The sequence below is a fragment of the Balaenoptera acutorostrata genome, chromosome 1 (genome assembly GCF_949987535.1).
Source record: "Balaenoptera acutorostrata chromosome 1, mBalAcu1.1, whole genome shotgun sequence".
NCBI lineage: Eukaryota > Metazoa > Chordata > Mammalia > Artiodactyla > Balaenopteridae > Balaenoptera > Balaenoptera acutorostrata.
In genome coordinates, this window is record NC_080064.1 from 143,774,797 (window position 1) to 143,802,501 (window position 27,705).

A 27,705-nucleotide genomic window follows, 5' to 3' on the forward strand; every position below is an offset into this window, starting at 1 on the left:
AATTTAACTCCCAGGTATACATTCGAGAGATGTGAAAACATATGTATCTGCACAGAAACTTGTACACAGATGTTCACATTAGCATTATTCATAATAGCTAAAAAGTGGAAACAACCCAGATGTCCATTCCAATGAATGGATGAACAAACTGTAATATATTCACGTGACAGGATTTTATTCAGCCATAAAAAGCAGGAACTACTGATACATGGTACAACATGGATGAATCTTGAATACATATTGAGTGAAAGAAGCCAAACACAAAAGGCCACATGTTGTACCATTCCATTTATAGGCAATGTTCAGAATAGGCAAATCTACAGAGACAAAAGTTGGTCAGTGGTTGTCTAGGGCTGGAGGGAGGGAATGGGGGTGATTCCTAAAGGACACGGGGTATCTCTCTGGAGTAATAAAAATGTTCTAAACTTGGTTGTGGTGCTGGTTGCACAACTCTGAGGATACACTAAAACCCCTTGAGTTGTGTACTTTAAATGGGTGAATTACATGGTGTGAATTACATGGTGTGAATTATATGTCAGTAGAAGTGTCACCAGAAGAAAGAACTAAATGAACCAAAAACAAGTAGATGGAATTAATCACGGTGAAAGCAGACACCATTGAATTAAACAATAGGGAAACAAATGATAACTTTTTTTTTTTAATGTCAACTGACCCACACAGTCAACCAAACCAAACTAAACAGCTTTGTGATGAATGTGGTTTACATTCTGGGGCAAACCCCTCCTCTTTATAGGAGTGGGTAGCAAACAGTTCCTGGACTGGCTGCCGGCCACAGACCACACTTTGAGTAGCACTGGCATGGACAAACAAATTCTTTTTTTTTTTATTATTATTATTATTTTAATTATTAGCACCTTTAATTAATTAATTATTTATTTATTTGGCTGTGTTGGGTCTTCGTTTCTGTGCGAGGGCTTTCTCTAGTTGTGGCAAGCGGGGGCCACTCTTCATCGCGGTGCGCGGGCCTCTCACTATCGCGGCCTCTCTTGTTGCGGAGCACAGGCTCCAGATGCGCAGGCTCAGTAGTTGTGGCTCACGGGCCTAGTTGCTCCGCGGCATGTGGGATCTTCCCAGACCAGGGCTCGAACCCGTGTCCCCTGCATTGGCAGGCAGATTCTCAACGACTGCGCCACCAGGGAAACCCCAACAAACAAATTCTTAAAGGGTCTGAGAGAGATTAGCATGGACAACAATAGCTAAGAGAGGCCTCACTGAAGATGAAAGATTGACTCAAGTTGGTGACATTTGCTTATGAGTGCCTGATCTTCACGTGTATAGTTGCAAAGTATTTGGAAACACATCCCTAATTTTCTTTTTCTTCTTTCTCAGAGACTCCAAGTGTGACTGTGATCCAGCTGGCATCTCAGGGCCCTGTGACACAGGCCGCTGTGTCTGCAAGCCAGCTGTCACCGGAGGGCGCTGTGATAGGTCTGTGTGAACTGTGACCCTACGGACACAGCAGGGTGTCCCTTGGCAACTAGCATGAGAATTCATCCTCAGTGCAATTACGGAAAAGGGACACTTAACAAATGTTGATGACCTTCTTCCTGCCCCCTGTCCTCAAAAACTAGGCTTTATTTATTTATGTTTAATTTTACTTTTTGGCCGCGCTGCATGGCGTGGAGGATCTTAGTTCCCCGACCAGGGATCAAACCCATGCCCCCTGCATTGGAAGCGCAGAGCCTTAACCACTGGGACTTCCCTCAAAGACTAGGCCTTAAAAAAAGTGCAACCAAGACCCCAAATCTCACTGGACTCCAAGCTTTTGCTCTGGGTCCCTTCTCTGTTTATGCTGTGACCCCGGTGAGTCCCTGGCCAGCTGGCTCTGAATCCCAGGTGCTCTGTACAAGGTGGTACGCTGCGATGAGGTCACATGACTCAACCTGGTCCCAGGAAAGGCCTGGTCTAATTAAGCATGTTGGGAAAATCTTAGTAAGTGGGAATATCGCAGTGTATGGCCACAGATAACCGTCTCGTGCTGAGAAGGACCGGGGCTGGGACGGTGGTCATGTGCACACACGTGAACTAGGGGGGAGATGTAAGAGCCCTTTGGGTCCCAAACCACGTTGGGGCAGGTGGTGCAACCAGGTCTATCCGCCTTCAGTTGCTGCTGCCAGAAATTCCTTAAGTACAAACTGTGCCCAGACTTAAAACTCTTCCCTCCCCGAGATTGTTTTGAGCAGAGGGCTTTGAGGTAGGCCCCAGAGGTAAAGGCTTCCCCCTTATTTCCTTAAAAGAAAGAAAGCAGTTCTTTGGCACCCTGCCAGTCACGTATACCTGGGCAGAGGAAATGCCAGGTACATTCCTGGCTTTTGTTTTCAGGGGGTTCTTTGCTGCTGAGGTGGGGGGGGGGTGAGGAAACATAGCTTTAAGCGTTAAAAAAGGAGTCACTTTTTGAAAGCATTTTAAATTTCAGAATAGAATACAGAAATAGAAAGTCACATAAAACAAATGTTGTCAGCAGCACCAGTTATATGAAACGGACCTTTGCTAAAAATATGCCAGCCTCATAACACCCTCCCTCCTTCCTAGAAGTCACCACTATTCTGACTTACTTACTTTTCTTCATAGTTAATTACCCAAGTACATCCTTAAACATTGTGGTTAATTTTGCCTGATTCCCTTCACTTCCCGCCCCCCACCTCCCTTCCTTTATCATTCCCTCTCCACCCTTTCGGTGCCTCCCCACTTCTTTCCTCCACTCCTCCCTCCCTCCTTCCTTCTTTCCTTCCTTCCTTGGTTTTTAATCTCTTTTAACCTGAAGGTTTCCTCCACAGAAACTATAATGATTTTTTAAACCCTTTCTCTATAGAAAAAAAACCCAACTTATTTATTTACAGCTGGTCTCTGAAGCATCTGTTGTTCATGGCTAAACTGCTTTTTTGTGATTTTGCACAAGGAACATATTCTTGACATATAGTCCAGTGGATTAGACCACGTAATTTTTCAGCAGATATACCTGAATTTGAATTTTGTCTCAGCCACTTACCAGCTGTATGACCTTGAACAAGTTTCTTAACCTCTCTGGCCTTGGTCTTATCATCTAAGAAAATTGGAAACAATTCCCATCTCATAAGGTTGTAGTGAGGATTAAATGAGGGAGCATAAGTAAGGTGCCTGGCATATCACAAGTGCTAAATAAATGATAATCGAAACTACCATTATTTCATGTAGAAGGATGTCGTTAACTTGAACAGAAAACAAATCCTTCCCGGCTTCCCCTGCCCTCTTCTCTGTGACCCCAGCCTCCGGGACTTGTCTGCCAGCTGCGGTCCTCCGAGAAGTCACCGGAGGGCTTGAGCTAGGAGCAGAGGGGAGGCCAGCCTACATTTTGCTTTTGTAGGAGCCTCTAGCCATCCTTTTTTGGCATAACCTCACCTGCCCCCTCCCCTGGGGGTCAGAGCCCAGGTACAAGGGGCAGGGATGGTGGGCAATGCCAGGGAGGATGGTCTGGGAGGGGTCAGTACAGCTGAGTGGGTGCTGGGGCGGGAGCATTTGCCTTTCTTTTGCTGGCCCCCACTTCCCACCCTTTTGCCCCCGTTAAATACTTACTCCAGGACAGGGCCAGCTCTGCATATCCCTACCTGACCCCTCCCCATCTTGCCCACTCAATTCCTCACCACGGATGGGAAAAATCACTGTTTCCAGACCATCACGTCAAACATGATACTGCTTTATCAGAGCAAGAGAAAGTGAATATTCTTCATGCTTTCTTTTTTAATTAATTAATTAATTAATTAATTAATTAATTGACTGTGTTGGGTCTTCGTTGCTGCGCGCGGGCTTTCTCTAGTTGAGGCGAGCGGGGCTACTCTTCGTTGCAGCGCACGGGCTTCTCATTGTGGTGGCTTCTCTTGTTGCGGAGCACAGGCTCTAGGCATGTGGGCTCAGTAGTCGTGGCACACGGGCTTCAGTAGTTGTGGGTCACAGGCTCAGTAGTTGTGGCTCGCGGGCTCTAGAGCGCAGGCTCAGTAGTTGTGGTGCAGGGGCTTAGTTGCTCCATGGCATGTGGGATCTTCCTGGACCAGGGATCGAACCCATGTCCCCTGCACTGGCAGGTGGATTCTTAAGCACTGTGCCACCAGGGAAGCCCTTTCATGCTTTCTTAATGGGGAGCTGTGATTTGTCCATCGGGGGGTTTGGGAGTGGTGGGTGGTATGTGCAACTTAGTATTTCTCACCTCTGGGAATTAATGGGCCGGGTGGAAGAGAAAGTAGAAATGATCAGTTGTCATATTCTCTATAGGGACAAGAAATAACCTATAATATTGTCCTGATTTCTAAAACATCACTGCAGGTGCCGACCAGGTTACTATCACCTGGATGGGGGAAACCCTGAGGGCTGTACCCAGTGTTTTTGCTACGGGCATTCAGCCAGCTGCCAAAGCTCTGGAGACTACAGTGTCCATAAAATCACCTCTACCTTCTATCAAGGTAAAGCGACCTGTTTTCTAGGTTTTTTCCTTTTAATGTTGTATAGGGTTTTGTGCTTATAGACTTCCGTCTGCAGGATGGGGTCCTTGAGTCATCTTTAGCAACTCTCTTCTCGCTTTAAATGTGTATTATTTTGTCAGGCAATAAGGAAGAGCCTAGTGTCTTGTAAAAGTTATAGCTGAATAGTTTACTCAGACCAGCTTATGAATAACTTAAAAAAATAACTAAAAAGAGACCAGATTTTCATCTCCCTGCATTTCCCATCCCATCTATTTTAAAACCACAAAAGAGTCATTCTTTTGGATTGAAGGGCTTAACATGAGTCTTCCTGGAATTCACATTCACTAATAATACCGCTTTCACGTACGCCAAACGAGTTAATTTATGTGAAATTAGTTACCAAGCTACAAAGCACTCTAAAAATATAAAGATTAATATGATTTCAACTCTGAGTTTCTCTTTGAACATACTGGACCCTCTTACCTCACTAAGACCAGACCCTGTTTATGTAAATAAAATAAAAATACAAATTACAGGCAGATGAAAACATGCTCTCTTATTCCAAGAGTCAGACTCGGAGATAAGAAGTGAAAGCAGCTGTAGGGTAGGAGCGGTTGAAGGTGAATACAAAGTAGAGAGGTGCATAGGGGATTTTGAGGATGGTACACGAATGTGGAAACATTAAGAAATCCCCACTTGTTACTCACCGCTAGTGAGTAGCAATCAAGTCTTGGCTTGTTTAACTCAGTAGATGTTGAGGTTTGTCCAAATGCAGAGTGGTTTTATTTGTGTTTCAGATGTTGATGGCTGGAAGGCTGTCCAAAGAAATGGGTCTCCTGCAAAACTCCAGTGGTCACAGCGCCATCAAGATGTGTTTAGCTCAGCACGACAGTCAGACCCTGTCTATTTTATAGCTCCTGGTATGTATGGTATTTTTCCTGTAGAAGCCAACTTAGAAGACTAAGAAGTCAGGATAGAAAAATGGGGTTAGAAAATGTGGACATCTTATCACTTAGTGTTCTGGGCAGTAGTATCTCCAGAAGACAATTGGGGCTTCAGCCCTTTTTGACAAAGTCATGGCACAGGACAGCAGACCTGGGTGTCCAGGTGGTCAGACCCTGGTTCAGGTCCCTACTTCAGTCAAATGGGAAGTTTCTAGGTTTCCCATCAAGACAAGAAATAAGGACAGTGGTCAAATCTGTGGGTCTACTGAGAAACAGATGGAAAAGTGAAAAGAAAGCATTTCTCAAAGCTTTAAACCGCTTGTAAATTTTAAAAAAATACATTAGTCAGAGAAGCTGGATGGAGAAGCTCTGGCTAGAATTTTAATCCTAGTTCATATCCTTAGCTGATACGTGATTCCTGGGCAAGGTGCTCTCTTAACCTTTCCAAACTTCAGTTCCCTCAGCTGTTGAATGGGAAGAATAATGACAACCTCCACGAATTATTGCCATCCAAGGTGATGATGTCAGTGAAAGTATTCTGTAAACTAGAAAGCATTATGTAACAAATGGTATTATTGCTGATAGACCTGGGATCTTTACATATTGGTCTGTCATAGGGGCCAGGCTATGAATCATGTAATGGATGGAATCGTCTTATAATGAGGCCCTTTTAGCGTTTCAGTAACTAACCTTTCTTTGTGGCCAAGAGCTGCACGGCCATGTCCACTGCCATGAACTGGCTCTTCTGGCAGGGTGGTTGGGGAGGGGTGATGGGTGGGTAACATAGGACCCCAAGAGAAATTGCCAACATCGATGAAAACTTACTCACTCCTTTGCTTCTCCAGTCTCAGAACTGACCTCAATCTTTTCGAATTCTATTTCACAGCCAAATTTCTTGGGAATCAACAGGTGAGCTATGGACAAAGCCTGTCTTTTGACTACCGTGTGGACAGGGGAGGCAGACACCCATCCGCCCATGATGTGATCCTGGAAGGTGTTGGTCTACGGATCTCAGCTCCCTTGATTCCACCTGGCAAGACACTGCCTTGTGGGGTCACCAAGACTTACACTTTCAGGTAAAGAGAGAGACCACAAGTGGGTCAAAGAGAGCAAACTGTGATTGAAGTCTGATTCCTTTGTTCATCCAGTCATTATTCATTGGTTCAACAAGCTTTTCTGAGCACCTTTTATGTACCAAACATGGTGTTATGTGCTGAGACAGGTCATGATTGCTGCCCACAAGCCCCGGACAGGCTAATGGGGGAGAAAAATAAACAGATGATTATAGTGCAGCTTGTAAGGGACAAGGTGGACACAGGTGCTTTGAACACACACAGGAGATATCAGTAACTCACACTGGAGTGATCAAGGAAAGCTTCCCAAGAAGATGTGACAAGTGAAGGGCCGCTCTTTAAGGAAAGAAAAGGGGGGAAGGTTAACATGGCAGAAGAAGTATGTTTGAGGAAGTTTCATACATTTAGGAAATTCTAAGTGGTTAAGCATGAGTGGGGCATGGGGTCAGGGAGAGGAATACAGTGAGAAGTGAGGTCAGAGAAAGAGGCTGAGGTAAGGTCATGGATGGCCCCATGTGTGTCTAAGGAGGTTACATGTTATCCTGTGGAATGGGATATTTTTTGAAGTATAATTGACCTATAGCACTATGCTAGTTCCAGGTCCAAAACATAGTGATTTGAGATTTCTATACATTACAAAACGATCACCCTGATAATTCTAGTTACCACCTGTCACCATACAGTGTTATTACATTATTGACTATATTCCCCAGGATGTACATTTCATCCCTGTGGCTCACTTATTTTATAACTAGAAGTTTGTACCTCTTAATCTCCCTCACCTATTTCACTCATCCCCCCACACCCTCCCTTCTGGCAAATACCTGTTTGTTCTCTGTATCTATGAGTCTGTTTTTGTTCTGTTCTGTTTGTTTGTTTTTTAGATTTCACATATAAATGAAGTCATATGGTATTTGTCTTTCTTTGTTTGAATTATTTCACTTAGCATAACACCCTCTAGGTCCATCCATGCTGTTGCAAATGGCAAGATTTCATTCTTTTTTATGGTTGAGTAATATTCCATTGCATACACACACACACACACACACACACACACACACACACACACACACATACATATACACCACATCTTCTTTATCAACTATTGATGGATACTTTCCATATCTTGGCTATTGTAAATAATGCTGCAGTGAACATAGGGGTGCATATAGCTTTTTGTTTTTTTGGTTTTTTTTCCACACACACACACTGTATTTTATTTTTACAAGAGATAAATAGACTGACACCAAGCATTGTACATGGTTGACCACAACAAAAGCAACAATGATTGCAATTACCAAACATGAAACACAGTTATACTATGTCATAATATTGACATTCAGTCCAGTAATCCTCCACTGTAACAGCTCCTTTACTTTGCAGTGAAAATTGATTTGTATATTCTTTTCCTCTGAGTCCTTGTGGGATTTTTTTTTTTTTAATTCAGACAGAAAGTCACAAAAATTATACTCATCCTCATCAGTTCACTCAGTCCCATGTAATTAATTTCTTTTTTTTTTCATCTTGATCTTTTGTTAGCACTTTTATGAGTTCATCAGTTTTTCATTAGAGTTCTGAAAATGCTTATTCATTCAGTTCAGCAGTACAGTCAGTTACCAGAAACCTGTACTTGTCAGAGTCTTTTCCATGAATTTCTTGAAGATGAAACCCTTTTATAGGAACATATTTGCAAAATCATCAGAGTACACCCAGAACTGTCTGTAAATGACAAAAGACTTAAAAATGACCATGGTTAAAGATTTGATGAAAGTTCATAATAATGCAGTTGACAAGAAAATTAGTTATTTCTGAGATATACATTTTAAAGTAATAACTAGGATTATTACTTATAACATTATACCAGAACATATAAGATTTTTAGACGTTTCCTGTAATGTCTGAAACATTTATATTAACATATTTCCATACATATTTCCATACAAATACAAATATAAGATTTTTAGAAATTTCCTGTAATGTCTGAAACATTTATATTAACATATTTCCATACATATTTCCATACAAATACAAATATAAGATTTTTAGAAATTTCATGTAATGTCTGAAACATTTATATTAACATATTTCCATACATATTTCCATACAAATACAAATATAAGATTTTTAGAAATTTCCTGTAATGTCTGAAACATTTATATTAACATATTTCCATACATATTTCCATACAAATACAAATATAAGATTTTTAGAAATTTCCTGTAATGTCTGAAACATTTATATTAACATATTTCCATACATATTTCCATACAAATACAAATATAAGATTTTTAGAAATTTCCTGTAATGTCTGAAACATTTATATTAACATATTTCCATACATATTTCCATACAAATACAAATATAAGATTTTTAGAAATTTCATGTAATGTCTGAAACATTTATATTAACATATTTCCATACATATTTCCATACAAATACAAATATAAGATTTTTAGAAATTTCATGTAATGTCTGAAACATTTATATTAACATATTTCCATACATATTTCCATACAAATACAAATATAAGATTTTTAGAAATTTCATGTAATGTCTGAAACATTTATATTAACATATTTCCATACATATTTCCATACAAATACAAATATAAGATTTTTAGAAATTTCATGTAATGTCTGAAACATTTATATTAACATATTTCCATACATATTTCCATACAAATACAAATATAAGATTTTTAGAAATTTCATGTAATGTCTGAAACATTTATATTAACATATTTCCATACATATTTCCATACAAATACAAATATAAGATTTTTAGAAATTTCATGTAATGTCTGAAACATTTATATTAACATATTTCCATACATATTTCCATACAAATACAAATATAAGATTTTTAGAAATTTCATGTAATGTCTGAAACATTTATATTAACATATTTCCATACAAATAACCCAATGAAAGTTTAGTATTAGTTGTTTTGTTTGTTTTTTTATACTGCAGGTTCTTATTAGGCATCAGTTTTATACACATCAGTGTATACATGTCAATCCCAATCGCCCAATTCAGCACACCACCATCCCCACCTCATCGCAGTTTTCCCCCCTTGGTGTCCATATGTCCATTCTCTACATCTGTGTCTCAACTTCTGCCCTGCAATCTGGCTCATCTGTACCATTTTTCTAGGTTCCACATACATGCATTAATATACGATATTTGTTTTTCTCTTTCTGACTTACTTCACTCTGTATGACAGTCTCTAGATCCATCCACTTCTCAACAAATGGCTCAATTTCGTTCCTTTTTATGGCTGAGTAATATTCCATTGTATATATGTACCACAACTTCTTTATCCATTCGTCTGTTGATGGGCATTTAGGTTGCTTCCATGACCTGGCTATTGTAAATAGTGCTGCAATGAACATTCGGGTGCACGTGTCTTTTTGAATTACGGTTTTCTCTGGGTATATGCCCAGTAGTGGGATTGCTGGGTCATATGGTAATTCTATTTTTAGTTTTTTAAGGAACCTCCATATTGTTCTCCATAGTGGCTGTATCAATTTACATTCCCACCAACAGTGCAAGAGGGTTCCCTTTTCTCCACACCCTCTCCAGCATTTGTTGTTTGTAGATTTTCTGATGATGCCCATTCTAACAGGAGTGAGGTGATACCTCATTGTAGTTTTGATTTGCATTTCTCTAATAATTAGTGATGTTGAGCATCTTTTCATGTGCTTCGTGGCCGTCTGTATGTCTTCTTTGGAGAAATGTCTATTTAGGTCTTCTGCCCATTTTTGGATTGGGGTGTTTGTTTCTTTGATATTGAGCTGAATGAGCTGTTTATATATTTTGGAGATTAATCCTTTGTCCATTGATTCATTTGCAAATATTTTCTCCCATTCTGAGGGTTGTCTTTTCGTCTTGTTTATGGTTTCCTTTGCTGTGCAAAAGCTTTGAAGTTTCATTAGGTCCCACTTGTTTATTTCTGTTTTTATTTCCATTACTCTAGGAGGTGGATCGAAAAAGATCTTGCTGTGATTTATGTCAAAGAGTGTTCTTCCTATGTTTTCCTCTAAGAGTTTTATAGTGTCCAGTCTTACATTTAGGTCTCTAATCCATTTTGAGTTTATTTTTGTGTATGGTGTTAGGGAGTATTCTAATTTCATTCTTTTACATGTGGCTGTCCAGTTTTCCCAGCACCACTTATTGAAGAGACTGTCTTTTCTCCATTGTATATCTTTGCCTCCTTTGTCATAGATTAGTTGACCATAGGTGCGTGGGTTAATCTCTGGGCTTTCTATCTTGTTCCATTGATCTATGTTTCTGTTTTTGTGCCAGTACCATATTGTCTTGATTACTGTAGCTTTGTAGTATAGTCTGAAGTCAGGGAGTCTGATTCCTCCAGCTCCATTTTTTTGCCTCAAGACTGCTTTGGCTATTCGGGGTCTTTTGTGTCTCCATACAAATTTTAAGATGATTTGTTCTAGCTCCGTAAAAAATGCCATTGGTAATTTGATAGGGATTGCATTGAATCTGTAGATTGCTTTGGGTAGTATACTCATTTTCACAATGTTGATTCTTCCAATCCAAGAACATGGTATATCTCTCCATCTGTTGGTATCATCTTTAATTTCTTTCATCAGTGTCTTATAGTTTTCTGCATACAGGTCTTTTGTCTCCCTAGGTAGGTTTATTCCTAGATATTTTATTCTTTTTGTTGCAATGGTAAATGGGAGTGTTTCCATAATTTCTCTTTCAGATTTTTCATCATTAGTGTATAGGAATGCAAGAGATTTCTGTGCATTAATTTTGTAACCTGCAACTTTACCATATTCATTAATTAGCTCTAGCAGTTTTCTGGTGGCAGTTTTAGGATTCTCTATGTATAGTATCATGTCATCCGCAAACAGTGACAGTTTTACTTCTTCTTTTCCAATTTGGATTCCTTTTATTTCTTTTTCTTCTCTGATTGCCGTGGCTAGGACTTCCAGAACTATGTTGAATAATAGTGGTGAGAGTGGACATCCTTGTCTCATTCCTGATCTTAGAGGAAATGCTTTCAGTTTTTCACCATTGAGAATGATGTTTGCTGTGGGTTTGTCATATATGGCCTTTATTATGTTGAGGTAGGTTCCCTCTATGCCCACTTTCTGGAGAGTTTTTATCAGAAATGGGTGTTGAATTTTGTCAAAAGCTTTTTCTGCATCTATTGAGATGATCATATGGTTTTTCTTCTTCAATTTGTTAATATGGTGTATCACATTGATTGATTTGCATATATTGAAGAATCCTTGCATCCCTGGGATAAATCCCACTTGATCGTGGTGTATGATCCTTTTAATGTGTTGTTGGATTCTGTTTGCTAGTATTTTGTTGAGGATTTTTGCATCTATATTCATCAGTGATATTGGTCTGTAATTTTCTTTTTTTGTAGTGTCTTTGTCTGGTTTTGGTATCAGGGTGATGGTGGCCTCATAGAATGAGTTTGGGAGAGTTCCTTCCTCTGCAATTTTTTGGAAGAGTTTGAGAAGGATGGGTGTTAGCTCTTCTCTAAATGTTTGATAGAATTCACCTGTGAAGCCATCTGGTCCTGGACTTTTGTTTGTTGGAAGATTTTTAATCACAGTTTCAATTTCATTACTTGTGATTGGTCTGTTCATATTTTCTGTTTCTTCCTGATTCAGTCTTGGAAGGTTATACCTTTCTAAGAATTTGTCCATTTCTTCCAGGTTGTCCATTTTATTGGCATAAAGTTGCTTGTAGTAGTCTCTTAGGATGTTTTGTATTTCTGCGGTGTCTGTTGTAACTTCTCCTTTTTCATTTCTGATTTTATTGATTTGAGTCCTCTCCCTCTTTTTCTTGATGAGTCTGGCTAATGGCTTATCAATTTTGTTTATCTTCTCAAAGAACCAACTTTTAGTTTTATTGATCTTTGCTATTGTTTTCTTTGTTTCTATTTCATTTATTTCTGCTCTGATCTTTATGATTTCTTTCCTTCTGCTAACTTTGGGTTTTGTTTGTTCTTCTTTCTCTAGTTTCTTTAGGTGTAAGGTTAGATTGTTTACTTGAGATTTTTCTTGTTTCTTGAGGTAGGCTTGTATAGCTATAAACTTCCCTCTTAGAACTGCTTTTGCTGCATCCCATAGGTTTTGGGTCGTCGTGTTTTCATTGTCATTTGTCTCTAGGTATTTTTTTATTTCCTGTTTGATTTCTTCAGTGATCTCTTGGTTATTTAGTAATGTATTGTTTAGCCTCCATGTGTTTGTCTTTTTTACGTTTTTTTCCCTGTAATTCATTTCTAATCTCATAGCGTTGTGGTCAGAAAAGATGCTTGATATGATTTCAATTTTCTTAAATTTACTGAGGCTTGATTTGTGACCCAAGATGTGATCTATCCTGGAGAATGTTCCGTGCGCACTTGAGAAGAATGTGTAATCTGCCGTTTTTGGATGGAATGTCCTATATATATCAATTAAATCTATCTGGTCTATTGTGTCATTTAAAGCTTCTGTTTCCTTATTTATTTTCATTTTGGATGATCTGTCCATTGGCGTAAGTGAGGTGTTAAAGTCCCCCACTATTATTGTGTTACTGTCGATTTCCTCTTTTATAGCTGTTAGCAGTTGCCTTATGTATTGAGGTGCTCCTATGTTGGGTTCATATATATTTATAATTGTTATATCTTCTTCTTGGATTGATCCCTGGATCATTATGTAGTGTCCTTCCTTGTCTCTTGTAACATTCTTTATTTTAAAGTCTATTTTATCTGATATGAGTATAGCTACTCCAGCTTTCTTTTGATTTCCATTTGCATGGAATATCTTTTTCCATCCCCTCACTTTCAGTCTGTATGTGTCCCTAGGTCTGAAGTGGGTCTCTTGTAGACAGCATATATATGGGTCTTGTTTTTGTATCCATTCAGCCAGTCTATGTCTTTTGGTTGGGGCATTTAATCCATTCACGTTTAAGGTAATTATCGATATGTATGTTCCTATGACCATTTTCTTAATTGTTTTGGGTTTGTTTTTGTAGGTCCTTTTCTTCTCTTGTGTTTCCCACTTAGAGAAGTTCCTTTAGCATTTGTTGTAGAGCTGGTTTGGTGGTGCTGAATTCTCTTAGCTTTTGCTTGTCTGTAAAGCTTTTGATTTCTCCATCAAATCTAAATGAGATCCTTGCTGGGTAGAGTAATCTTGGTTGTAGGTTCTTCCCTTTCATCACTTTAAGTATATCATGCCACTCCCTTCTGGCTTGCAGAGTTTCTGCTGAGAAATCAGCTGTTAACCTTATGGGGGTTCCCTTGTATGTTATTTGTCGTTTTTCCCTTGCTGCTTTCAGTAATTTTTCTTTGTCTTTAATTTTTGCCACTTTGATTACTATGTGTCTCGGCGTGTTTCTCCTTGGGTTTATTCTGTATGGGACTCTCTGCGCTTCCTGGACTTGGGTGGCTATTTCCTTTCCCATGTTAGGGAAGTTTTCGACTATAATCTCTTCAAATATTTTCTCTGGTCCTTTCTCTCTCTCTTCTCCTTCTGGGACCCCTATAATGCGAATGTTGTTGCGTTTAATGTTGTCCCAGAGGTCTCTTAGGCTGTCTTCATTTCTTTTCATTCTTTTTTCTTTAGTCTGTTCCGCAGCAGTGAATTCCACCATTCTGTCTTCCAGGTCACTTATCCGTTCTTCTGCCTCAGTTATTCTGCTATTGATTCCTTCTAGTGTAGTTTTCATTTCAGTTATTGTATTGGTCATCTCTGTTTGTTTGTTCTTTAATTCTTCTAGGTCTTTGTTAATCATTTCTTGCATCTTCTCAATCTTTGCCTCCATTCTTATTCCGAGGTCCTGGATCATCTTCACTATCATTATTCTGAATTCTTTTTCTGGAAGGTTGCCTATCTCCACTTCATTTAGTTGTTTTTCTGGGGTTTTTTCTTGTTCCTTCATCTGGTACATAGCCCTCTGCCTTTTCATCTTCTCTGTCTTTCTGTAACTGTGGTTTTTGGTCCACAGGCTGCAGGATTGTAGTTTTTCTTGCTTCTGTTGTCTGCCCTCTGGTGGTTGAGGCTAAGAGGGTTGATGGGAGGCTCTGGTGGTGGGTAGAGCTGACTGTTGCTGTGGCGGTCAGAGCTCAGTAAAACCTTAATCCACTTGACTGTTGATGGGTGGGGCTGGGCTCCCTCCCTGTTGGTTGTTTTGCCTGAGGCAACCCAACACTGGAGCCTACCCGTGCTCTTTGGTGGGATTAATGGCAGACTCTGGGAGGGCTCACGCCAAGGAGAACTTCCCAGGACCTCTGCTGCCAGTGTCCTTATCCCCACGGTGAAACAGAGCCACCACTTGTCTCTGCAGGAGACCCCCCAACACCAGCAGGTACGTCTGGTTCAGTCTCCCCCAGGGTCACTGCTCCTTCCCCTGGGTCCCGATGCACACATTACTTTGTGTGTGCCCTCCAAGAGTGGGGTCTCTGTTTCCCCCAGTCCTGTCACAGTCCTGCAATCAATTCCCACTAGACTTCAAAGTCTGATTCTCTAGGAATTCCTCCTCCTGTTGCCGGACCCCCAGGTTGGGAAGCCTGACGTGGGGCTCAGAACCTTCACTCCAGTGGGTGGACTTCTGTGGTATAAGTGTTCGCCAGTCTGTGAGTCACCCACCCAGCAGTTATGGGATTTGATTTTACTCTGATTGCGCCCCTCCTACCGTCTCACTGTGGCTTCTCCTCTGTCCTTGGACGTGGGGTATCCTCCTTGGTGAAGTCCAGGGTCTTCCTGTCAATGATTGTCCAGCAGCCAGTTGTGATTCTGGTGCTCTCGCAAGAGGGAGTGCGCATATAGCTTTTTGAATTGGTATTCTTGTTTTTTTCAGAAGAGTACCCAGAAGTAGACTTGCTGGATCATACGGTAGTTCTATTTTTACTCTTTTGAGGAACCTCCATACTGTTTATCATAGTGCCTGCACCAATTTACATTCCCATCAACAGTGCGAAATGTTCCCCTTTCTCCACATCCTTGCTAACACTTGTTATTTGTTGTCTTTTTGATAATAGCCATTCTGACAGGTGTGAGATGATATCTCATTGTGGTTTTGATTTGCATTTCTTTGATGATTAGTGATGTTGAGCATCTTTTCATGTGTCTGCTGGCCATCTGTATGCCTTCTTTGGAAAACTGTTCATTGAGGTCCTCTGTCCACTTTTTAATTAAGCTGTTTGTTTCTTTGATGTTGAGTTGTATAAGTTATTTGTATATTTTGGATATTAATCCCTTATCAAATATATCATTTGCAAATATTTCTCTCTAGAATGGGAATTTTGAATGGTGGGTACAGAGAGTTCAGGGGAGGGGGCCGTGCCTATTAAGTGCTTAGTACTGTGTCAGAGGCTGAGAATTCAAGATGAAGAAACGTGGTCTTTGTCCTTCAAGAGTTCTTGTCTAGTAGGATATGTAACATGTCAAAAAGCAAACATAACACAATACAAAATCTCTTCAGTGGTGGTGCATTCTCATGGGGAGTTGGGAGGAGAGGAAAGAGTCTTAGTTCTGCCTGGAGGAGCTAGGAAAAGCATTACTAAGGATGCAGTGTGTGGACTGAGAACAGGAAGAAGCACAGGGCTTTCCCAGGGACAAAATCAGGACAACCCGTACATGTGAATATATGTGAGAATGTGGAAAGGCATAATACAGGGCATTGGTAAGCAGTATTTATGGCTGGAACACAGCGTGTATAGAGGAGACGGGCAGATAAGATTGAAAACGCTGGAACAAGACCCAGCATGGTGGTTCTTGGATGTCATATCAAGGTGCTGAGATCTTGCCCATGCCTACAAGATGATGGAAAGCTATTGAGAGATTGGAAGTCGAGAATTGGCGTGATCAGGTGTGAAGGCTGGGTGCAAATACTGTGTGGAGGACAGTTTGGGTAGGGTCTTTAATTGAACCACCAGGACACATTCACAGTGGTTCAAGTGAGGGTTGTTGGGTACCTACCCCAGGGCAGAGGTAAAGGGAATAGAGAATAGAAGACCCACAGCACACACACAAGGTGTTCTTAAATAACTGAGTGCAACTTATTTGAACGATACAAACACCCAGCTCTCCACGCGGGAACACCCATTCCCGCCTTCTCAGCTTGGTGAACTTACTCTTTAAGATTCAGCTTACAGGTTTTTCCTTTGTATTAGCCTTCTCAGAATCCTAGGACAAGTTACAGTCATCCTGAGTTTCTATGGCATCCTGTTCATGCCTTTGTTATAGCCCTGTCTGCATTGTATCATAATTATTTGTTTACCCGCCACTCCTGGGAGACACTGATCACCTCACTCTACTTGTCTTTGTATCCTCTGTCCTGATACAGCTTCTGGCTCAAACCAAGTGCACAGTAAACAGTTATTTCACGAATCAGTGGATGAAACAAAAGGGTTAGTGTTGTTCCTGGAAGAGCTATTCCAGTAGAAATCAAAACAACATAAAGAAGAATAGTACAGGGGCTGGTGATGTGATGCGTTGAGGCAACATGACGCCAAACTAGGAAGTATTAGATGTGGACAGTGTAGAAGGTGGAAGCTGACTTTTGAAAATAGGAGGTGAAATGTGCTCAGATAACAAATCATTTAAACAACGAAACCAAAAATGAATGATGGCTCTTGAGGATCAGAGCTTCTGGAACTCAGAGATGTTCCTGCTATTAGGTTCTGTGTGACCAAGAATAGAAAGTGGTCTCTGAGGACTTGGACCAGCACTGGATGCTGTGACCCCGGGAGCTCGGCTTCCTGCCCTGGGATGCCCTCCATCAAATCCTGTGGGGCTTGCACTCCCCATGGAGTGAGAAAGTTCCAGGCTTGTGCCTATGGGGATGTGGCTACCAGCCCTTCATCCCTGTACAAGCAGGGCTGTGAAGGGGCTTAGCTATCCCCCCATTCTCAGGCATAATTTGTATCGGGTATATGCATTATAAGATTTGATAAGAGTTGGATTTTTCAGCTTTTGCTTTTAAATCATTCAGATTAAATGAAAATCCAAGCAGTAATTGGAGCCCCCAGCTGAGTTACTTTGAGTATCGGAGGTTACTGCGGAACCTCACAGCCCTGCGGATCCGAGCTACCTATGGAGAATACAGTAAGTGGCTAAAAGAAATGAATTTCTCTCTTCTTAGGTTTTAGTTTAATTTGCTTCAGCTCTCTAAGGTGGTGACAGTCTCCAAACAATTAAACAAACTACTTAATGGTTTTGATGTCGAGTCTCTGATTGGGTCTAGATTTGTACATTCTAGAAGAAGTTGTTACGAAGGAATGTTTCTTGAAAAGAGGTCAGCACCAATGAAGAATGAATGATGCTTCCTTGCTAAAGAGCCTCTGAATTTAGATTACAGCTGATTATTTGCAGAAGATAACCTACAGCAAAAGACACGTTCCCTTAGCTCGGAAATCGCATCTACAACACTGTTCTCTTTATTTCTTGAGTAACTTTCCTTTGGGATTATTCTCCGTGCTACCACGTTCCGAGATCACCATGTATTCTGTTAATTCCTATTATTGAACTTCTATATACTATGTACTATATTGGGTACTCCTAATCTCGATTGGGATTATTTAAATGAGACCTCCCTTAAGCTTTTTAGCACACATGTAAAAAGGAAGCATGGCTGGCATCCACCATTTCCATGTCACTGATATAGCGAATAAAGCAGGAAGTAGAAAAAGTGCTTACTAACAATTTATTGAATCTTTACTATGTGCCAAGCACACTACAATACATGCATTGTCTCATTTAATTCCACAAGAAACATAGGAGGTAGATACCACTGTCCTTTCTTTCTACTGTTGAGGAAACACAGTCATCGAGGTGTTTTGTGACTTGCCCAATTCACACAGATAGTGAGGATTGAGCCAGAATTTAAACCCTGATTTTTCTGACACCAGAGCCTATGCAGTCAGTCGTGATGAACTGCTATATCTTTATGCATGGCATAGTGAGTGAATACCAACTGTCTTTGATAGGGCTATCAATGAAAAAATTCATCAATAGTCAATCTAAGAGGGCTTCTCTGGTGGCACAGTGGTTAAGAATCCGCCTGCCAATGCAGGGGCACAGGTTCGAGCCCTGGTCCAGGAAGATCCCACATGCTGTGGAGCAATTAAACCCGTGCGCCACAACTACTGAGCCTGCACTCTAGAGCCTGCGAGCCACAACTACTGAAGCCCACGCACCTAGAGCCCATGGTCCACAACAAGAGAAGCCACCACAATGAGAAGCCCGCACACCGCAATGAAGAGTAGCCCCCGCTCGCAGCAACTAGAGAAAGCCCGCGCGCAGCAACGAAGACCCAACGCAGCCAAAAATAAAATAAATAAATTTTTAAAAATTGTCAATCTAAGAAAGAAATGGAAAATCTTATTCGAGCCAATATGAGAATTATAACTCAGAAAACAGTCTCTTGGAGAGTTCTGAAGACTGTTCCAAAAAGGTAAAGGGGGAAGCCAGTATATATGTGATTTGGGAAGAGGGTATGTGCAATCAAGCACACATATTGGTAGAAGGTTACTGCTATTTGCAAGGAACAGATACCTTAGTTAATGGTTTAAGTGCTTTTCTAAGTACGGGATGATGCAAGAAACTGGGTTCATAAAATTTTCTCCTGAAAATATCTAACTCTCTGAGGGCCAGTTCTGTCAGGTTTCCTAGAGCACAAAGTGCCTCATCCTGATCTTCGCCCTGAATTCCTTTCAGGATGTCCTGTAGGTCAGCGACTGCAGTGGCTAAAGACTTGATTCTTGTAGAACTGGATAGTGGGCAACATTCTTTATTTTACAATCCCTTCCCTTTCGGTCTTAAGTTCAACCAAGGTTTGGGAGGCATTTTGTGACCAGTTGCTAGGAATGCGCATTCCCAGGTCAGGCGAGGATTTCGTTGACAGCCCACAGAACGTGCTATTACTGGACTAGTTTCAGTCAACAGTAGCCAAAAGCCTCTGGACCGCCTGTCTTTCTAGTCTGTTATGGTCCATGAGATAGTTCCCTCTTGTTGCTTCTTCCCATATCTAGAGTTATTATGCATGATTACAGTCTTATAGAACTATATATTTGATCAAATTGTTTCAAGTTGCCTAATCATTAATTTTATCTAAGGCTCAATCACACATTTGGTAATGCAAGAAACAATAATCTTGTAAAATAGGCAGCATATAATATAGCTAGTAACATTAATGGTCATAAACAAGTATTTAAGCTAAGAACTTCCATTAAGTGCGGCCCAGTATCTCCCCAGGTCGTCTGACCAGTCTGTTCTGCGCTAATTGCTATCTTTAAGGGAAATGATGTATTGGCATTGTACATAAAGTTTACCAAAGATGTCTGCACATACAAGGCGAGTAGTGGGTCATCATGACCCCTTAAAGGATTGACAAAGGAATGTTATCATCTAAGGAGTTACATGGCTGGCGCCAGAAGGAGAAAAATTGATCTTTATGGTTGAGCAGGTATTTCTGCCACAGGGGAGGTCTGGTTAACACATAATGCAGATGTACAATGCAACTAGAGAGGAAGGAGGAGGCCAAAGGGCAGAGAAAAAGTTTCATGTTTAAATTTTTCTTGTCTTGCCTTAAAAACGTGACTTTTCATTTTATCAGGGAGTTAAGAAAAATAAAATCCAATGAGAGGCCTGACTTTAGATCCTTGGACTTTACCACTTGCTGCTTCTAACGTGTTCCCTCTCTTGCAGGTACTGGGTACCTTGACAATGTGACCCTGATCTCAGCTCGCCCCATCTCTGGAGATCCAGCACTATGGGTCGAACAATGTGTATGTCCTGTTGGGTACAAGGGACAGTTCTGCCAGGAATGTGCTTCTGGCTACAAAAGAGATTCAGCCAGACTGGGACCTTTCGGCACCTGTATTCCATGTAACTGCCAAGGAGGAGGGGCTTGTGATCCAGACACAGGTGAGTGAAATGACACCTGCACCAGATGGCTGGGGGCACAGCCAGGTGACTGAGGTCTCCCGCGGAAGAGAGAGCTGTGTAGGAAAGACCATGCCTGAACTCATTTCAGAGATGGGAAAGGATTAAGGGAAGCAGGGCTGGAGTCGGGGAAGATGGACATGGCGCTTTATTACACTCAATCCTTTTCATTATGGAAATGCCACAGGGTTGTGAGAAAGGTGCCAGGTTACAGGAAATGGCTGTCATGGTTCAGTGCTGGGTGGGGGAATTGGTGTCGAGTTGCAAGCATTGTACGGGGAGATCAAAGGCAATGTCAGGACTGGAATGAATGTGCCGACAAATGGTGTCAGGCCTTGGGGGACAGGGGAGCAGTGTTAAGTTATGGATGGTAAAGGAAGTGTATGTCTGCTTAGCCTGGGAGAGTGAGGGTGAGATTCAGGGTCGTGGCCATGTTTAGAGTTGGTACTAGGGCAGAGGAGAGTGCCGGCACTCAGGCACTCTGGGGAAAGCTTCAGAAAGGCAGGCTGTGAGTTACTAAGCTCTGACTTGCACATGTCATGAGTATTAAAGCAAGCGTACAGTTTTACCCTGCTCATTTCTCTGCTCCTCCATTCTTCCTCTGCCTCCCAGGAGATTGTTATTCAGGGGATGAAAACCCTGACATCGAGTGTGCCGACTGCCCCATTGGTTTCTACAACGACCCGCGTGACCCCCGCAGCTGCAAGCCCTGCCCGTGTCGCAATGGGTTCAGCTGCTCCGTGATGCCCGAGACAGAGGAGGTGGTGTGCAATAACTGTCCCCACGGCGTCACTGGTGAGGCCAGCTGCCTGCCCTGTCCTGATGCCGTGAATCTGCAAGGATAGCTACTATTCCAAGGGATTCCCAGGGAATTTTCGTTACTCAGGGTTAGTCTAAATGGGCTCATTTTAAAGATAAGAAGAGCTCGTCGATGCCCGAGAGCTGAAGTGGATTGAGGAAGGGCAGAGTGCACAGTTATGGGGAGGAAACATCTAAAGCTGTTTTAGGAGGTTTGTAATTAGGAGATGAAGTTTTCAGATGAAATACAGGGTTTAACTAAGTTTTTAAAAATGAACCAAGGTGAAGAAGGAAAACTTAGTGGCCTTATAAATGTCTCCTCTCTCTGCTGGTCAGTCTGAAAGAAGAGTTTGTCTTCAGCAGCAGTCTCGGTGGTATGGGTCAAAATCTGACTTTTTCCCAGTCAGCTAGTTAACCGGCAGGAAGGCTCCTAGTGGCGCTTGTGTTCTAAAATCTGTGACCACCGCGGAGTGGAAGAGCCAGGCCCTGGCCGTGGGCGCCTGCTCCTGAAGCCACTGTTCTGGGGTGCACGGGGGAAGCTCTTCTAGAGGGCTATTTATACTTTCGGCCTCTGCGTCTGGTTTTGCTGCCAATGGATGATCGCTTGGGCTTGGCTCTTTGTTCCTTCCAGGTGCCCGCTGCGAGCTCTGTGCCGATGGCTACTTTGGGGACCCCTTTGGGGAACACGGCCCAGTGAGGCCTTGTCAACCCTGTCAGTGCAACAACAATGTGGACCCCCGTGCCTCTGGGAACTGTGACCGCCTGACGGGCAGGTGTCTGAAGTGCCTCCACGGCACAGCCGGTACCCACTGTGACCAGTGCAAAGCAGGCTACTTTGGCGACCCCTTGGCTCCCAACCCAGTGGACAAGTGTCGAGGTAGGACTGCACCCCTAGACGGATTGGACAGCCTGTGTGTGTGTGTGTGTGCGTGCGCGCACGCCTGTGTGTGTACACGTGTAAGAACACACAAATCAGCAAGGCCAACAGCAGGTAATATCGCGATGCTACTTTGGCTTCTCTGACCGACTGGCTCGTGAACAGCCTGGACCTTTCGCCTGTCAGAGGTCTTAAGACCGGTGTCCCCTGCAGCAGGGCTCTGGAGTCAGAGCTGGAGGGTGTTGAAAGGGTTAAAGCTGGGCGGGAGAAGTGCAAAAGGTCAGGTTTACGCTCCAGAGTGGAAGAGGAGATGAAATGGGGCTGCTTCCAGCACCCAGTCCCGACGCTGGTAGGCAGGGAGGGGCTGCCAGACCCGTAAGCGGAAGGTGATAAAGGGCTCGAGACTAAGCCTGAACACACTGAAGTGGGAGGGGAGTGGGCTGTAAAGCAGTTGAAGAGACCCTCTCAGGAAGTCAGTGCGATTGATGTACAGAAAGGTAACAGTCCAAACGTCTCCTAAGGAGACTGGGCTTCAAAGCAGTAGCTCCCGTGGAGCATTCCTGGGGGCCGCTTCAGATCAAAGCATGAATGTGCAGATCAGTCCTCTTGCTCAGCCCTTCTTTCAAACCTTCGAACGTGTTCTGTTCTAGAGGCAAATTCCGTTCTAGGGAGCTGGCCTACCCCACAGACTCACCCCTCGGTCACAAAGCTCCCAGACCAGCCCTGGTGCCCAGAACTCAGGAGCTTCCTCATTTTAAGGTTCAGAGTGTCTTTGGGGACCCAGACTGGAGGACTCCTGGTCCCCCAGGAGGTCTGCAGGGAGCCCAGAGCCACCCCCCCACTCACACCAGAGTCCCCAGCCCCGGAAATGCTGAGGACCTCTGTGCAACTTGGGGCTTCTACCCAGGGGCATGAATTCCACCTGCCCTGACCCCAGCCTGTGGGTTAGCTGTGATGTCCTATGATAGGAAGCATCCACATGACATCAGCGGTACTGAGTTCAAGTCCAGTTGTTTTAACACACCTATTGTATTATGCTGATCATGCCAATTAATCTCTCTGAGCCTCAGTTTCCTCATATGGATGATTAATATTTTACTCAAAGTGGCTGCAAAGATAAAATAGCATATGAGAAAGCACACTATAAACTATATAATTCCATCTGTAAGGTGCTATTAATAGAGATTTCACTGCCTTTAGACCATACATTTTTTCATTCAACTATCTTTTATCAAGCACTTACCGTGTACCCAGTATGGAGCTAGATACCGAGGTTATAATAATGAATAAATCAGCCCCAGCCCCCAAAGAGCTCATATGCTAATAAGGAAGACACACAAATATGTAAGCAAATAATGACAGTACGCTTAGACATATGATCATACTACCAAGTGTTTTGTGAGCACTGAAGGTGGAGTAACCCAAAGAATCACTCCAGTAGAGTAGTGTCTCACCCACTGTTACATCCTCAGCTCCTAGAACTGAACATGACACATAGTGGCACTGAATCAATTTGATTGAATAAAGGTACTGCTTTACTGCAGACGGAAAATATCACTGGCTCTTTCCAGGTTCTCATTCCAGCTTGCCATTTTCTTTCTGTGTGTCCTAGGTCAAATTACTCAGCTTCTCTGAGCTCATATTCCTCATCTGTAATATACAGAGAGATGTCTACTTCTGGCACATATAGGCCCAGAAGAAATGTTATTTTCCCTGTGAGCAAAGCCAGAGTGTCTGCAGAATATCCAACAGGCTTATGATTTAATGGGAGGAAGTAAATAAGTGCCACTAGAAAGGATGAACTGTTGTAGTGTCTCTTCATCCAGACACACACCCCAAACAAACTTGCCAGATGATTCCGAAGACCTCTCTGTGTTGCGGGAATGTGCTTGGAGGCATAGCCAAGAAATGAATCTAACACAATATGAATCAACAAGGGCAAAGAAGGATTCTTTGCCCTTGGTGACTCAATCTTCCTTTTATCTTTGCTATAGCTCCAGTTTCTGGAATTAGCTTGACATGAAAGCTTCCTGTTTGTCCGTCTTTTTTCTCTAGCTTGCAACTGCAACCCAGTGGGCTCGGAGCCCGTGGAGTGTAGAAGTGATGGCAGCTGCGTTTGCAAGCCAGGATTTGGCGGCCTCAACTGTGAGCATGCAGCATTAACCAACTGTCCGGCTTGCTATAATCAAGTGAAGATTCAGGTGTGCATGCTAGCCAGACCTCACCCGCACGAGTAAAATCCTGAAGTGTCTCCTGGGTGGTTCTGTCACAAATCCAGGACTCTCCTAGACTCCTGGGGATGGGGGCGGGGATTACTATTTCTTTCTTTAAAAACTGCTATGTTAAAAAAATTTCCATATACTAGTAATAATACTTCAGGCTTATGTTCTTATATTTACCGTTTTCAAAACCCCCTTTGCAGATACTGCTGCATTCGGTATTCATGGTAACTTAGTCAAATTGGAAGGAAAAGCATTCTGATCTCAGCTTTCACTGAGCAAACAAAGTTTTGAAAAATGTGTAATTTTTCAAAGTCACATGGCCAGGTGGAACCGAGAATGCCATCCATGTCCCCTGATTCTGAATTCGGTGCTCTTTCCATTATAATATGCCACTTTCTAGCTGGATTTTTTCCCAAGAGATGTCCTTATTAAATAAATGAAGAAGACATAAACGTATAAAAGATATGAGGAGTCCAGAGGTGTCAAGGCTGTCGAAACAGGAATAGTCTCCAGACATTTCTCATTCAAATTCCAGAGAAGAATGAAATTGCTGTTGTTGTTGTTAATTATTAATTAATATTTTACTGGGGTGAAGGGTAGGGGAGGAAAGGGCCCAAACAGAACCCAAGTGTAGAACAAACTCAACCTATTTTTTTTAAATTTATCTATTTAACCAGCCCTCTATAGCACTTTATTCCAGGCACTGTTCTAAGTACTATACAAATACTAACTCATTTAGTCCAAGTAATAAGTCTGTGAGATATTATTATTATCATCCCCATCCTATGGATAAAGAAAATGACTTACCCAAGGTCACACAGCTAGTGAGTAGTGGGGCCAGGATTCAGACTCAGAAAGTCTAGGCTCTAGAATCTGAACTTTAACATGACGTGCCAAGCATTTCTGGGCTTTTAGCTACTAGCCCCTGGGTCCCTGCTATTTGACCATGAACTCTGTCATCTGTTCTAATCCTCTTCCGTATGTGGTTTCAGATGGATCAGTTTATGCAGCAGCTCCAGAGCCTGGAGACCATGATTTCAAAGGCTCAGGCTGGCGGTGGAACAGTACCCAACACAGAGCTGGAGGGCAGGATGCAGTGGGTTGAGCAGACCCTTCGGGACATTCTGAGAGAAGCCCAGATTTCAGAAGGTGATGAAGGCCAATTTCCCTTCACATAGGAGAGAATTCAGAGTCCTAGAAAGCAATACACTAGGTCACAGACTCTTCGGTGGTAACAATTCAGCAGATGTCTCTGCCTAGCCCTTGCGGAGGTGGAAGGACTGTCTGTGATGTTCTCCTGGGATCTGAATGATGGAGATAAAAGAGCAGTTGCATGCATTCATATGTCGGGTTTTTACCATTTTGCCATAAGCTAGTCAAAGTCACTTTTTCAACCCTCCGTTATGTTTGATGACTTGGCCCCCAAAGCGCTCATCCTCCCTTTCCTTGTTGGTGTTCAGGTGCTATTAGATCCCTCAATCTCCAGTTGGCCAAGGCCAGGAGCCAAGAGAATAGCTACCGGAACCGCCTGGATGACCTCAAGATGACTGTGGAAAGAGTTCGGGCCCTGGGCAGCCAGCATCAGAACCGAGTTCAGGATACTCACAGGCTAATCACTCAGATGCGCCTGAGCCTGGAGGAAAGCGAAGCCGCCCTGCGAAACACCGTAGGTGGTGCTGGGTTAGGGGGCTGAGAGTCATTGCTGAGATGGAAGGCCCACTGCCCACGTCACAGGCTCACCTTGCCTCTCAGGTTTTCTGGTCTCTCTGGCAGACAGACTTCTCTTCCTTGCAGCAGTCGCACCTTTCTTTATGTTCTTTGGCTTCCTGCAGGTTCCCATTTTACTGTGTTATGTTCCTCTCCTAGTTCATTTCTTGCTACCCATAGCCTCGTCTTGGCTGTCCCTTCTCCCTTCTTTCTGCAAATCTTCTAGCTTGTTAGTTCCCAGAGGGCAGGGTTCAATTTTTGTTCATGTTTACATTCTCAGCCCGTAGCACAATGTGTGGCTGTGATAAACATTTGCTGTAAGAAAGAAAGAGAGAGAAAGAAAGAAATAAAGAACAGATGAAAAAGGAAGAAAGGGAAGGAAGAAGAAAGGAAGGAAGGAGGCCAATAACGACATGGTTCTTAAAATAGGGAAAAAAAATGTTGCCAGTATGATTTTCTTAATGACATAGTTTGTAGCGTGGTGGGAGGGAGAGGTTTGAATCAGCACTCTTCTCGTTCTGAATAAAGAAGGCAGTGGTGATAATAATGTAAGTGGGTGGATAGGAGGTGGATAAAGAAAATTGGAAGATAATCAGATATTATGCTGAGAAAATGAAGGATTTTAAAATAGTGTGTATTGATCTTCCTTTTGTAAAAAATTCAGAAAATACATAAAAATCCCCTATGATCTCATTACTAAGAAATAACTACCATTAAAACTTGGTCTATGTTCTACGAGACTTTGAATACATATGCAAATATAAACATGTATATATTTTAAAATGCATCTATATCTATATACAGACTTCCTTTAAACTTGGATTTCTATTTTATTCTTGTCTATACATTTTTTTTTTAACTCTATACATTTTTTAACGTAATGACCATCGTGACCGGGGACTCGATGTGTCACGTTGTAGAATGCTGTGTGACTAATGACGAGTGGCTCTGACAGAACAGGTGCAGAACCTGCTTAGGCTCACGGCAAAGCCTTAACCAATTGTCCTTTTTCCACAGGACGTTCCTTCCTCAGAGCACTATATGGGGCCAAACGGCTTTAAAAGTCTAGCTCAGGAGGCCACGAGATTGGCAGACAGGTGAGCAGTACTGGAGGGCACCTCTGCTTCAGACCACCTCTGCAAGGCCAGACTTGAACAGCGCTGCGGGGTACTCAGGACCAAAGCATATTCATTATCTCCAGGCTCCTTTGCAGCCATCGCCCTGCCCTGAAGCCATTTTTTTAACCCCTTGGCTTTTAGTGTATATAGATGGCCACTGGGCAAGGTCATTTGGCAGGAGTTGGGGGCAGGGGTGTTTCTCTCACAGATTTCTCTATGACTCAACAGCATGGCTTTGGTGTATGTCAGATGTAATTCCTTGGGCCCCATCAAATGAATCAGCCCTTGGAAAAGAATGCTTTGCACCTTTGAGGGACTCCCACGCTCCCACACCAAGCCTGGGAACAAGTAGCAGGGAGCTGTTTGCTGGCCTGTGGTGGCCAAGTCTGCAGAGGGGTAAGATCCTCCTGAAAACCGGCTCTGCAGGCCCCCAGTGATAACAGGCAGCTCCTTAGTCCTTGCCTGACTATAAGTCCTACCATGCTGAAGAGGTTTGCTCTTGGTGGAGGGCTCAGCAGGGTGGCAGGCTCTGCTAATCCCAAGTGAAATTGTTAGCAGAAGGGGGCTGGCTTGTGTTCTTGCAGCGCGCGCTGCCTCTTGAGC

General features: G+C 42.5%; 1 protein-coding gene across 1 annotated transcript in view; it reads left to right on the plus strand.

Moving 5' to 3' along the window:
* LAMC2 (laminin subunit gamma 2) overlaps positions 1–27,705 on the plus strand; it is a 70,340-nt gene that overhangs the window by 31,362 nt on the left and 11,273 nt on the right. The window contains exons 4-15 of the mRNA XM_007175197.2: positions 1,351–1,449; positions 4,318–4,454; positions 5,252–5,374; positions 6,285–6,474; positions 17,430–17,542; positions 20,144–20,362; positions 20,993–21,175; positions 21,810–22,055; positions 24,111–24,256; positions 25,270–25,426; positions 25,738–25,943; positions 27,002–27,081. Of these exons, the coding sequence (XP_007175259.2) occupies positions 1,351–1,449; positions 4,318–4,454; positions 5,252–5,374; positions 6,285–6,474; positions 17,430–17,542; positions 20,144–20,362; positions 20,993–21,175; positions 21,810–22,055; positions 24,111–24,256; positions 25,270–25,426; positions 25,738–25,943; positions 27,002–27,081 (1,899 nt within the window). The remainder of the gene's footprint in view (positions 1–1,350; positions 1,450–4,317; positions 4,455–5,251; positions 5,375–6,284; positions 6,475–17,429; positions 17,543–20,143; positions 20,363–20,992; positions 21,176–21,809; positions 22,056–24,110; positions 24,257–25,269; positions 25,427–25,737; positions 25,944–27,001; positions 27,082–27,705) is intronic.